Source organism: Podarcis liolepis (genome assembly GCF_965112155.1).
Source record: "Podarcis liolepis genome assembly, chromosome: 14".
NCBI lineage: Eukaryota > Metazoa > Chordata > Lepidosauria > Squamata > Lacertidae > Podarcis > Podarcis liolepis.
In genome coordinates this window covers 45,242,319-45,256,487 of record NC_139569.1, presented here as the reverse complement: position 1 = coordinate 45,256,487, position 14,169 = coordinate 45,242,319, and the positions used below count along the sequence as shown (strand labels likewise).

Here is a 14,169-nt window from a genome sequence, read left to right as displayed (position 1 = left end):
CGACCTTCTGATCAGCAAGTCCTAGGCTCTGTGGTTTAACCCACAGCGCCAACAAGACTTCAATTGCACAAATCTAAATTTCCTGCTTTGTACTTGATTCCCTTTTGCAAAGTATTAACTTATTTGCCTTTGTGTCAATATCCTCAATAGACGTGGCAACCAAAGGGCACACAAATAGGGATGTGTGGACCACAACTCACGCACAATTTGCACTTATCCATGTTGCCATTTTTACCAGTTTCCAAAGGAAGCGAGTCACTATAGACTATTCTATGATCCATAAGAACATAAGATGACTCTGCTGGATTAAGCCAATGGCCCATCTAGTAGCCAACCAAGTGCTAGTGGGAGGCATGTGATCAGGACCTGAGTGCAGTGGCTGCTATTCTCAGCAACTGATATTCAGCAGCATACTGCCTCTCACACGTGCATATATGCCAGAATATCTATTGATATCTACATCCAGGAGACTCGCAAGGATCCAGCAGCAATGAACCTGATCTCAGAGCAAAGACAGGATTCTAAAATATACTCAGGCGGAGAGTGGCAAGAGGATTGTGGGTGAAACTGAAAAACAAAAGGCTACAAACCAAATCTGTGTGATTGTAGGGTGTGGAGCCTCACTGTTTGCAGAAGTATGGGAGCAATTTTAGGAGATAAAACCTAAAGGGCACTCCATTAAAAGAAAAGAAAGAAAGCAGATTCATGAAGACTGAGCATTCTTGGTTGCCATGCAATGCTGTGTGTGTGTTGGGGGGAGGGAATCTTGGAAGATGACATGGCAAGCTGGGACAGGAACCCTCTAACATTTTGTTGCAGGGCCCACTTGTACAACTCAACATGCCCAAGATACACACTCTCTGTATGTGCAAGAGCATCAGTCACCACCAACCAAGTAAAGCAAGCCTGCAGAAGACTTTGTCCCTGGTGGAGGTAGGGTTGATGTTACACCAGCTAGTTTGTCTACAGTGACCCACCTCATCCCACCAGTAAGCCACTTCTGCCCATTTTCTAGAGCAGAGATGGATAACCTGTGGCCATCCAGGTGTTATTGGACTCCATTTCCCATCAGCCCCAGCTAACATAGTGGTCAGGGATGATGAGAGTTGAAGTCAAGCAACATGAGGAGGCCACAGGTTTCCCAACCCTATTCTAGAAATATAGAAACATCTCTCACACTAAGTATCTCCAAATGCCCTTGCCCCTTGAGAGAACATCCATTCTGCAAATCCTTTCTTCATCCAGTGACCTCATGCCTCTGTGACCTCATGCTACTATGGTAACCACTTTCAGTTCTACAGGGGAGAACAGTTGACTTCATCTCCATGAGTCTCATTCATTTGATGGAAAGACAAAGGAAAAGATCAAGGGAGCCTTTGGCTTCTCTAAGAAGTGTAAAGGGAATTCAGATCTGATCAGAGTGATATAAGACTATTTTTTGTGGGACAATGCAGAAAGGGATTTCTGCAGAAAAGGTTGAAGGCCCAACGTCCTCTGAAGAAAATATTGTAGGACTCAGGGCTTCTATCTCAACTCTACTGGTGAGTTCCCCTCCATTAGCATAATGAGGACCAATTGGAAGAGCTGGTGAAGGGAAAATCATGATAAGGCATGATAAATGTCTTCAAATATCTGAAGGGGTGTCATGCAAGAAGATGGATCGAGCTGTGTTCTGTGGTGCTGCAGATGGAACCAAGGGGTGGGAATGGCATGGAAGCATATTTTGGGTAAACATCAAGAGAAACTTCCCTGACAATTGGCCAGAGATGCCCAGCAAGATGTTGTCTACCCATGGTGTAAACCATAATAAGCCAAATGGACCAGCAGTCCGACTCAGTGCAAGTATATGTAATGGTGATGGTGCCAGCAAGGGCTTCCTGTTTGGTGTTGACACCCCCCCCTTCCTATTTGTGTGTTCACCTGTTGAATTTGCATTGTCATCATGGGAAGCCTTGCAAATATCCAAGGCTATCAATTTATCAGTAGGTATAAATGTAGCATTCTCTCCTAGCAGACTTTGGCCAGCTCTCAATTTCCCCGTCAATGATTTTTCGACCCAAAGAGATTCCTGTGCCTTGAAAATCCCATAATTTCTTTTTCAATTCCATAGGCCACAGAGCTTCTGTGATTCTGATGAGATTTGCTTAAATGGCCCCCTCTGCCCGATGCCATTGATTTTATTTCCTCAGTCCCTCTCATCAGGTTGTTTGTAACTAATTACACATTCAGTCTTGAAGCTCCTTTGTAACTAAACCTAAGTACAAATATCCCAGCTCAGGTTTCCCAATTGGGAAATGTACCATTTGAGAAGGAAGTGAGAAGAGATATATATGCACACAACGTTTATATACTATTTGATTGTAATAAAACCTCAGAGCAGTCATATAAACATTTAGTTTGTTTGTTTGTTTGATATACCACCCTTTATCCAAACATCCCAGCAGAGTGTACAAAATTAGGATCATAATTTACACAGCATAATAAAAACATAATACACCCAATACAGCATAATAAAATAATAATAATAACAGGCCCTCCACACCACATTTAACAAGCCATAGATTATTGTGTTAACATACTTTAGAATGTATATAATTTATTATATTTATTATCTATGGATTGAAGCACCTTGATCTATCTTGACATATTTTTTGATATTACCAGCTGAAGAAGGTGTGTACTCCGAAACAGGGCCCTGTCCTGGTTACCACCACTGAGCCGTACATCTGATTCACACTCCGGATACTCCTTTTTGGCCCCATTTGATCCTTCATTCTTTATTCTTTATTCTAATTTTATATAATGTGGACTCTTTTTGACTGCTATTGAGACTTGTATAAAACAATTGTTGTGCACTGGTATTCCATGTACCTTTGTACTATATCACTGTATATTTGAAACGACATTATTTCTGCACTTAAACGTTGTATCCAAACTTACCATTACTTTAAAACTATCATACTTATACGTTGTGTTTAAATCTACTACTAGCTTCAAACTGTTATTCTTAGCAGAATACACACGTTTTTCATTTCAACTCTTGAGTAGGAATTATTCCTTATATTGAAACTTTTGGCCAGAGTTCTTGATATATCCTTTTCAGTATAGATTATTTAATGGCTGAAGACCTGGGTAAACAGGAATGCTTTCACCCGGCACCTAAAGAGAGGTAATTATGGCACCAGAACAGCCTTTCTGGGGAGAGCCTTCCATAGACAGGCAGCTACCACAGAAAAGGCCCATTTTCGTGTTGTCACCCTCCAAACCTTGGATGACAAGCGCAGGGTCCTGGTTAGTTCATATAGGAAGAGGCAGTCCTTAAGGTATTGAGGTCCTGAGCCATGTAAGCCTTTATAGGTCAGCACCGGCTCTTTGAACTGGGCCTGGAAACCTATTGGCAGCCAATGCAGTCAGGCCAGGTTCAGTGTGATATGTTCAAACCATGTTGCTCTGTTGAGCAACCTGGCTGTCAAATTTTGCAGCAGCTGCAGTTTCTGAACCATCCTCAGAGGCAGCCCCAAATATAACACACTGCAGTAATCCAACCTAGAAGTTACCAGAGCGTAGGCCACAGAAGTTAGGCTATCTCTGTCCGGATAGCGGCGTGGCTGGGCCACCAGCTGAAGCTGACAGAATGCACTCCATGCCACTGAGGCCACGTGGGCCTCTAGTGACAGTAATAGATCCAGGAACACACTCAAGCTATGTACCTTCTCCTTAAGAGGGAGTGTAACCCCCCTCAAGGGTGGGCAACCTACCTTCCATCCTGTCAGGATGCTGTCAGCGGCTCCCGGCTGGTTGCCCAGGAAAGTGTAAAGACAAGGAAAATTTTCTTACCACCCTTTTTTATTTCAATTTACAGGGAGAGGCTATAGAACCCAGCCTCTTGGATAATGGCATTGTCCCGGGTGAATTTCCACCCCTGTCTCTCCCACTTCCTCATTCATCTCCTCTACAGTTGCTGCTATGTGCTCTCTGTCTTTGAGCTCTTTGCTCTCCTACTTTTAAGGCTCGCCAGGTTCTGGGAGATGGAGGGTCTGGGATGCTTTCTAATGACAACGTGTGAGCTGGGTTTTGTTCTGGCTCTCCCATGATTTCCCAACTTTCCCCCTTATCTCCCTCTGAGCTACCTCAAACCCCTGTTGTCAATCTATACTGTCTTCCTCTTTCTCCTCCCTGGAAGGGTCAGGATGGGGAGGCGGTCTCTGCCATTCCTCCTCTGCCCAGTCCCTGACAATCTGGTCTAAGGAGCCACCTACTAACAGTGCCTCTGTCTTATTTGATTTAAGTTTCAGTTTGTTGGTTCTCATTCAGTCCATTACCTGAGGCAAGACAGCAGTCCAGCACATCTACTGCCTCACCTGCAGATGTAAAGGAGAAGCAGAGTTGTGTGTCATCAGCACACTGCTGACAACATACTCCCAAACTCTGGATAACTCCACTCAGAGGCTTCATATAGACATTAAACCACATGGGGAATAAAATATATTTGAGGCTATTATATGACTCCACAGCAAACTTTTTCTTTGACAGTTTTGCAGTGCACTGTAGAAAATGACACGGCCCATTTGGAACGCTGAAAGCTTTTGCAATACCAATAGATTGGTCAATAATTGGTGAGGATCACCCTGTGGAAGAATTTAAAGCAATGCTCAAGGCAAGAATGGTTTGTGTGGCCACGTATGAATTGCCACAAAAAGTGGACACAAATTGGCATACAATTTGTATTTGTGAATTTTATATGCCTCTACACAAGTTATAGCTGAATAAGTACAATAAGTCCCCTGTCAGGTTTTACACTGTAGGTTTTAAATTTGTATTTTACCTGCCCTAATTTGATATGTTTTTTATTTAACAGAAGCCATATGCCACATACTCCACAGAAAGCCTCTAAGCAGTTTACAAAGAACAATTCAAATATTCATTTAAAAAAAAATACTGATAAAAGCAAGCGCTAAAAACAAATGGGCATAAAAAGCCCGTGTGTGTTTGGATATTTGTTAATTTAACAGATTCCTTCTGAAAAGGATATAAATGCCAGGTAATGTCTTTTAATTGTGTTTATCTCAGTCTGCTAGAAACCATTTATTTATCATTTCTTTATTTATATTTTGGTTTTAATGCACTGAATCGAGAATTTAAAAAATTGCAATACAACATCTGCAAAACAGATAGAGAACTCTTTCACACAGATAACTGTCCTCTGTTAAGTAGGACACATGGCCACCTATGCAGCACACCTTCTAATACTTCACACTCTCTTAACATCCTTCTCATCCTAAGAATTTTTGTCCAAACCCTTCTTTCCGTGACATATAATTGCTGTCTTCAGTGCCAGTTCCTCCCAGCAACATCCTCAGGCAATGGCAACACTAGGGACCATGAATTAACCCTGGGTGGTGAAATACCATTTTAATTCTGCAGTGTCCCCAATGTAGCATTGCTCCAAGGCACTGTGAGAAATTGAAATGCTAGGAACAATGGGGAGCTGCCATTTTAATTTCCCACAATGACCCCTATTCCCCACACAGAGCTACCTCTGGCATTGCTCACCCACTCTGGGAACTGTAGCTCTGTGCAAGACTATGGGGAGTCTCCTAGCGACTCTCAACACCCTCTCAGATTTATTTGTCGGAAGCTGTGACTTTTTACAGTGGCATCATAGCACTTTAATTGTATGATTAGAAGGTGGATGTACAACCCAGGGGGAGGTGAGCCTTTTTTATTCTCTTTTGATATATATGTATTTGCTGTTTTACTGGGTAAACCTCCCCCAAAAGGCAACGATTTGAAACACGCAAGTGGGTTTGAAAAGAACATTGCTGCTGTTTCCTCAGTGGAAGGAAGGAAAAAAATCTTGGATTGGAGTTACCGTATTTTTCGCTCTATAAGACGCACCAGACCACAAGACGCACCTAGTTTTTGGAGGAGGAAAACAAGAAAAAAAATATTCTGAATCTCAGATGCCAGAACAGCAAGAGGGATCGCTGCGCAGTGAAAGCAGTGATCCCTTTTGCTGTTCTGGCTTCTGGGATAGCTGCACAGCCTGCATTAGCTCCATAAGACACACACACATTTCCCCTTACTTTTTAGGAGGGAAAAAGTGAGTTATAGAGCAAAAAATACGGTACTTTGTCCTTGGGAGTTGGGAGATGGTGCAAGACTATGGAGGGGTATTCTGGACAGCTGCCCGGAGCAAATGGTGTCTTTTTGTCTGGGATCTGGCGTATTATGGCTCATGTTGGCAGAAACCAAAAATGGAATTGCTGGAAGTGGACAATATTAGGGGGAAATGTTTCACCAGAACTATGAAGGCCAGTGGTTGCACACTTAAATGAAAACTAAGTGAGGGATTGACATCAGAATGGTTTATTGACTAATTAAGACTAATTAAGAAATGCAATGTGATATTAGATTATTAGCATTCCGTGAAATTCAGGGCATGGGAAGTCACCTAAAGATATATAATTTGGCAATATATTTGGCTTTTCTTTTCTTTTCTTTTTTGGTTGTATTGTATTTTGGAATGTTATAGTCTTGTTTTTATTGTATTATTAAATTGGAAAACTCAATAAAATATTATTTTTTTAAAAGAAAGAATATGGCTGTACACACCTTCCCCCAATATTGGCATCCCTACCTGTTTGGTATCCACACCATGGAGTGGGATAGCCTGACGTCCTTTTGCATTGCATCCTGGTTAACGGCAATCCCTTGACTTTGTTTCCAGAGTATGAAGAAGTTGCCCATTGACAGTTCAGAATGGCAAAGTTATTTTGATGAGAGCGGCCAGTTACTCAAGTCAAAAGAGTTCATTTCAGCCAAAATCCTGGAGAGGGTGAGTGGTAGCTGGGAACCTCTGCTTGTAGTGTGTGTGTGTGTGTGTGTGCATGCATAGTGTTTTTTATTTGCACTGTGGGCTTAGTTGTATTTCATTTCTCATTTTATTTGCACACCACTTGGAGAGCTTTTTTTATCAAGTAAGTGGACGCGGGTGGCGCTGTGGGTTAAACCACAGAGCCTAGGACTTGCCGATCAGAAGGTCGGCAGTTCGAATCCCCACGACAGGGTGAGCTCCCATTGCTCGGTCCCTGCTCCTGCCAACCTAGCAGTTCGAAAGCATGTCAAAGTGCAAGTAGATAAATAGGTACCGCTCCGGTGGGAAGGTAAACGGCGTTTCCGTGCGCTGCTCTGGTTCGCCAGAAGCGGCTTAGTCATGCTGGCCACATGACCCGGAAGCTGTACGCTGGCTCCCTCAGTCAATAAAGCGAGATGAGCACCGCAACCCCAGAGTCGGCCATGACTGGACCTAATGGTCAGGGGTCCCCCTTTACCTAAGTAGTTTATAAATCTTCTAAATAAATAAAGATACAAGACGGCAGTTTCATATGCGCAATGTATACAGACTGGAGGTGATGAGGCAGTTTCCATTCTCATGTTTGTTGCTATCATTTGCCATTTTTTACATGCAATATTAGATCTAACCTTTAAATGTTCCCTTGCAATGCTGATGGTGTGCCCTTTCTCTTGGAAGCTGCTGTTTTTACTCTGGGCCAATATGGGGCATCGGTTAGCATGCTGAATAGCAGCTGGGAAGGCCTGGGTTGAAATTCCCACTTAGCAATGAAGCTCTCACTGGGTGACATTGGGCCCGTCACATTCTCTCAGCCAAACCTACCTCACAGGGCTCTTAGGAAGATAAAGGGGGGAACCATGTACACAGTGTTGAATTTCTTGAAGGAAAGGTAGGATAAAAAAAAGCCACACTCCCCATTGCATCCAGCCAAACAGCATCAAAAGTTTTTAATCATGGAGAGAAAAGAATAAAATTAATTTAATTCAGGGGAGGGTTCTGGAAGAGACCTGAGAGGACAAACTCTAGAGTGGCCACTTATGTATCACTCAAGATGGGTGGGGTATTAATTAATTAATTAATTAATTGTATTCTAATAATAATAATAATAATACAAAAACAAACAATGATACATCCAAATAGTGGTATAATATCATGTGCATATCTAGCACAGGTTCATTTTCTTACAAATTTGAAATAACTCCAAACAGACCTAAAATCAAAGGTCTATCTCTCCACCCAACCTCCATTAGCCTGGAGCTGTTTTGCCTTCAGGAGAGACTTCATTAGCACACCTTTGTCTTCGGTGGCTTTCAGAGAAAGAAACACTCTTTAAAATGACAATTTGCAACTGAAGAACCCTCTCACATGATCTAAAGTTAAGCACCACGAGAGAGGTAGCAGAGCAGATACATTAACAGTTTATTAGTAACTGATAAGGTTCCCAGAGAGCTCTTCTTAGATTCAATGGAATTTTCCATGTTAAACTTTCAGCAATACACATTCAAACACATTTCCCATTTCAGTGTCAATTAAACAATTACTCTTAAGATTTAAGACTGGGAAAATGTGAACCGCAGAGAACTGAAACTGTCAGATTTCTCCATCTCTACCTGTTGGACTGCTCAGTCACCCTCAAGGCCTGTACTACTCTGTCTTCTTCAGGTTCTTGATCTTTAAACCAGACTTGGACCAACCAACCAAGTTGTGCTCAGTAAAGCAGACTCCCAAAGCACACACAAATATCCCCATAGCCTGCTACAGCCCTGCATTTATTTATTTATTTTATTTTGCAAACATTCAGAATAATACTCAGAAGGAAGGTAAAACATATAATGAAGCTGACATGGGAGAGTGGAGTGGTTTCCTGGGAGTATTGTTACATGATTCATCGCTTCAGATTTTTTCTGTAAGGAGGGGAAATAAGCCTTTTAGAGGCATCACTGGGGCAAGGACACGATGGCCTTGTTTCTACATCCCTGAATGGCCGAGTGGGACTAAGCTGTCTATGAGCATCTAATACATGTGAAAGATTTGTGACTTTCCTTCTGCTAGCTCATTTAGCACATCTCCAGAGCCAAGGTGAGGTTGCCATGGTAATCAGAAGCCCCGGCAGCTTCGGGAAAGGATTCTTCTCCAGGGAAGTTTCTTTTCATGGCAATGGAAGCGGTCTTGCCCAGCAGATGTAGGTTTGGGGTCAGAAGGATTTTCCGTTCACTGGCGTTCCAGCAGAACCTAGAGAGAACTGGAGAAATCCACCTTGGGGTATGATAATCATCAGCGTTGCAGAGCTGCCAACCAATTAAACTTGGATTAAACAGCTACATTTTAAACCAACTAAACAACATGTGGGAGTTGCAGCAAAATGTTGTAGTGTAGAGTGCTCCTTTTTTAGGATTCCTGCCATTCACTTCCATTTCCCCCCCACCACATTTTCTTCCCCATCCCAACAGTCAGTCAACATTCCTTGCCCACTGAGTATACTCATTCCTCATTAGACTTGGGTTTTGGGCGGAGGGGTTCCCCTCCCCTTATGTTCCCCCGGCACAGTAATGTTTCTTTCTACTTCAAAAAAGCTTTTGTTTCCTGAAGCCCTCTTGTTTATGGGTCATTTCCCTCTTGTTCATGGGTGATACTGTTTTGCCTACATAAACTATGGCACTCATAGTCTAACCCATGGGTATGCAAACTAAGGCCTGGGGGCCAGATTCGGCCCAATTGCCTTCTAAATCCGGCCCACAGACAGTCCGGGAATCAGTGTATTTTTACATGAGTAGAATGTGTCCTTTTATTTAGAATGCATCTCTGGGTTATTTGTGGGGCCTGCCTGGTGTTTTTACATGAGTAGAATGTGTGGGTTATTTGTGGGGCATAGGAATTCATTCATTATTATTTTTTCAAAATATAGTCCAGCCCCCCACAAGGTCTGAGGGACAGTGGACCAGCCCCCTGCTGAAAAAGTTTGCTGTCCCCTGGTCTAAACTTTGGAAATATGAGAAATCATCATGCAGATGCTCCACAAACGTTTTAAGCAGCATGAGTCTTGTCCACGGGCACACAGTGTAAACCATAGATGGTTCTTTCACATGTGGTGGACTTGTAAAAGTGTAAAAGAGTATTGGGAAATAATCCATAATGAATTGAAAAAAAATGTTTAAAAGTACATTTCCAAAAAAAAAAAAAACCCCAAAAAAGAAAACAGAGTCCTTTTTGTGGGGACAATCCAGACGGAAATTCACAGGAGCCAAAAAAGATTATTTATGTATGCCACTACTGTGGCCCATGTTTTGTTAGCCCAAAAATGAAAATCGAGCGGGGTCCCAACCAAAGAAGAGTAGCAACTGAAGCTGACAGAATATGCACAACTTGCAAACTTAACATAAAGAATAAGAGAACAAGAAGAACATAGGTTTAGAGAAGATTAGAAAATGTTTATTGAATACATGGGGGGAAATGTTGGCAGCATTAAGATAATTTAATGTAAATGTAAATAAGTTTTGGTGAATGTAATACAGTGGTACCTTAGGTTACAGACGCTTCAGGTTACAGATGCTTCAGGTTACAGACTCCGCTAACCCAGAAATAGTATCTCGGGTTAAGAACTTTGCTTCAGGATGAGAACAGAAATCGTGCAGCGGCAGCGCAGCGGCAGCGGGAGGCCCCATTAGCTTAAGTGGTACCTCAGGTTAAGAACAGTTTCAGGTTAAGAATGGACCTCCAGAACTAATTAAGTTCTTAACCAGAGGTACCACTGTAATGGAATATTGAATGGTTTAGTTTTTGTAAAATATGCAGGGATTTAAGATATGTAAAATGAACCATGGAAAGAGAAGAAGGGAAGCCAATGATATTTTAAGGATGTTTAAATGGGTATTTTAAATTGTAAAACAGAAAATATAATAAAAATGAGAGAGAGAGAGAGAGAGAGAGAGAGAGAGAGAGAGAGAGAGATATGGATGGTTGTTGAACTCCTTCAGCTCCTCTCATCTCTGCCCGTGACCCCTGGTTGTGGCTCATGGGGCTGAATTCCAACGGCATCTGGAGAACCCTAGGTGTGGTCAAAACCTTTGCAATCCAACCCTCTACACATTGCCTTGAAATAATTCACATTAAAGACAGTGAGATGTGCTTCCAAGTAAGTGCTTTCTACATGTTGTTGGACTTCAGCTCCCATAAAGCCCAGCCAGCATAAGCCAATGGCCAGAACGATGGGAGATCCAACAGTGTAATCTCCAACCAATCCATCTGCCAATTAATCCAATGAAAAGCTTGAACATTTTGCATCTCCCTATCACGTCTTTGGCAAATTAGTTTCACCCATCATGCAAGGGGTTTTTCAAGCAGTCTACGTGTTCTAAAGTTGTTTCTTCAGTCGGTGAGAAGTGCTTTTCCACCTTCATTGGAGGGAAAGAGACAGCCACCAAAGCCCAGATGAACCCAAGGAAACCTAGCACTTCCGAGGAGAGCTGTGAAAATGTTCTCTCTCCCCCCTCAAGAGCTCCACAGTCTGTCATAAATGTTAGTCTTTGCCTTGATAAATTTAGCCAGTGCCATGACCTTGGCAGATCCCATTTGTCTCTCGTGTAATTTTATCAAAATTGCCAAGTTATTCCGCATCTGCATCCTTTCCCCTTCTCATCTAAACCACAGCATCTGTCTTTGGGACTTGGAGAGTGCTTATTCTCAACCTCTGAACTTGTTGCTTTTCTACCTGGAAAAGCAGTTTGATTGCCACTGATTGCTTACTCAAGTTTAATTATTCTCTAGCGCTTTTAATTTGGCTTCGGGTGAAAGTACTCTATTGGTTAGTTTCTGCCGGCATCAAAACACAGCTAAGCTGCTGAGGGTATGGATGCAAGAAGGCATCATTTTCCATTCCACCCTTTATTCAGCACATGCAGCACTGTTTCCATTCCACTGCAGTTCACCTTTCACTGGAAAGGACGTTATTTTTTCACCGTCTGCTATGGTGCAATTTACACAACATAATTTACATTGTTATTTTATTATTCCAACTCATTCATTCCAGTGCAAAGGAAACACAATGCAAAGGGTGGTGAAATATACTCAGAGTCGCAAAGTGATTTCATGCTCTTTATTCAGCTCATAGTGGTGAGGAGGAATGAATGAAAGTCCCCTCACAGTATCTGCTTTATATACATTATTTACACAATGGGCTGCACATGATTGGCTAATTCCGGAATTCTACTGTAAGCCAATCAGGTTGTGGATTCACTTCTATCTGGAGCAGGATTGGGTGGTTCCTGCCAACCAATCATACTGCTGCATTGTTCTAGGACCAATCAGACTGCTGCATTCTGAATCCTATTGTTCTAGGACTAATCAGACTGCTGCAATTTGGATCCTATTGTTCTAGGACCAATCAGACTGCTGCATTTTGGATCCTATTCAACTCAGTACATAACACCCCTCCCCTCTAAGTTCCAGTCCTGCCCGGGAGGTCGCATTCATAGTCCTCAAGGTATGCAGGCGGCCTACGTATGCGTTGCGGCCTGGGGTGTTCCCTGGTCCGGGCTCCAGGTTCTGGCTCGTGTTCCAAGGATGCTGGCTGTGATGGGGCTGTTTGGTCTGGTGCAACCAGCTTGCTCAGTCGTGGTTCTGGTTCCGGTGTCCTTTCGGCCTCACGGGTCCTCTCTGTATTTACTGATTCTGCCTCTCCTGCTGGCCCCTCCTGCTCTATGGGCCTCACTGCCCCGCTGTTCCCTTGGGACTCCTCTGACCTGTCCTGCTCCTGGGTTTCTCCCGGGAATCGTCGCCGTATCTGGTCGCAGTGGCGGCGCCAGCATTGCCCCCCATCCGTTAGCACCTCGTACGACACTGGGCCAGTGACCCTGGTGACTGTGGCGGGTACCCATGCTGGGCCTGCCCCAAAATTCTTTGCGTACACTGGGTCCTGGGCCTCGAAGGTCCGGGGGTTCCTGCCTTCCCCCACCACTACCTCATCCTGAGCTCTATCGGGGTGAAGGCGGTCCAATCTGATTGCAAGGCGCCGACCCATTAGTAGTTCAGCGGGGCTCCGGCCAGTCGTTGAGCTGGGGGTGCTGTGCTGTGCTAGAAGGAATGTGGCAAGGCGGTACTCCCAGTCCCCTTGCGTCATGTGGCGAAGGGTGTCCTTGGTGGTCCGCACCATGCGTTCTGCTTGGCCATTGGTGGCAGGGTGGAACGGCGCCGAACAGATGTGGCGGATGGCGTTCTGTGCTGTGAAGGTTTGGAATTCTCCTGACGTAAATGCAGTCCCGTTGTCTGAGACGAGAGTGTCAGGGAGCCCGTGGGTTGCAAACAGCCTGCGTAGTACCCGGATGGCTGCAGACGTGGAAGTGGACGGTACCAGTGCGACTTCCAGCCATTTGGTGTAGGAGTCCACCACTATGAAGAATGTTTTCCCCTGAAAGGGGCCAGCGAAATCCACATGCAGGCGTGACCATGGTGCTCGGGCGGACTCCCAGGACTGGACTGGGGCCCTTGGGGGATCTGGGCGGGATTCTTGGCAGGCCTGGCAGTGTTTGACCCAGGCCTCTATCTCTCCATCGATCCCCGGCCACCACACATAACTCCTGGCAAGGGCCTTCATTCTTACTACCCCTGGATGTGTCTCATGTAGGGCTGTGAGGACCCTTTTGCGGAGGGGCTGGGGAACAACGACTCTGCTTCCCCATAACAGGCACCCCTTGTGGGCAGACAGTTCATGTTTGCGGGTTGTGTAGCCGGCGAATTCTGGCCCGGGGCTGCTGCTGGGCCATCCCCTCCACACCCAGTCCAGGACCCGGGAGATGACCCTATCTTTCTTGGAATGGTGGGCAACTTCTTGTGCCTGAATGGGGCGGTCGGGAAGCAGCTCCAGGCTCATAACCTCTTGTGCAGGTGCTGGGTCAGGGCCTGTTTCCGGTAGTGGTAGCCTGCTGAGGGCGTCCGCATGGCCCATCGCCTTCCCAGGTCGGTGAATCAGTGCATACTGGTAGCTGGCAAGGAAAATTGACCACCTGAGGACGCGAGGAGACAGCACTTGGGGGGTCTGCTTTTCGGGGGCAAACAAGCCAAGCAACGGCTTGTGGTCAGTCACCACGGTGAAGGGCCGCCCGTACAAGAAATCATGGAATTTTTTTACTCCCTTCACGATTGCCAGACCCTCCTTGTCGATTTGCGAGTAGTTCCGCTCGGTTGCGTTGAGTGTCTGGGAAAAGTACGCCACCGGTACCTCTCTTCCATCCGGGAGTTGGTGCCCCAGGACAGCGCCAATGCCATAGGGTGAGGCGTCGCATGCTAGCACCACCGGCAGCCTCTCGTCGAAGTGTGCC

General features: G+C 44.6%; 1 protein-coding gene across 1 annotated transcript in view; it reads left to right on the top strand.

Moving 5' to 3' along the window:
* The first annotated feature begins 1,273 nt into the window (after positions 1–1,273).
* Positions 1,274–14,169, top strand: part of TBC1D21 (TBC1 domain family member 21) — a 38,707-nt gene continuing 25,811 nt past the window's right edge. The window contains exons 1-2 of the mRNA XM_083475973.1: positions 1,274–1,541; positions 6,731–6,838. Of these exons, the coding sequence (XP_083332099.1) occupies positions 1,449–1,541; positions 6,731–6,838 (201 nt within the window). The 5' untranslated portion in view covers positions 1,274–1,448. The remainder of the gene's footprint in view (positions 1,542–6,730; positions 6,839–14,169) is intronic.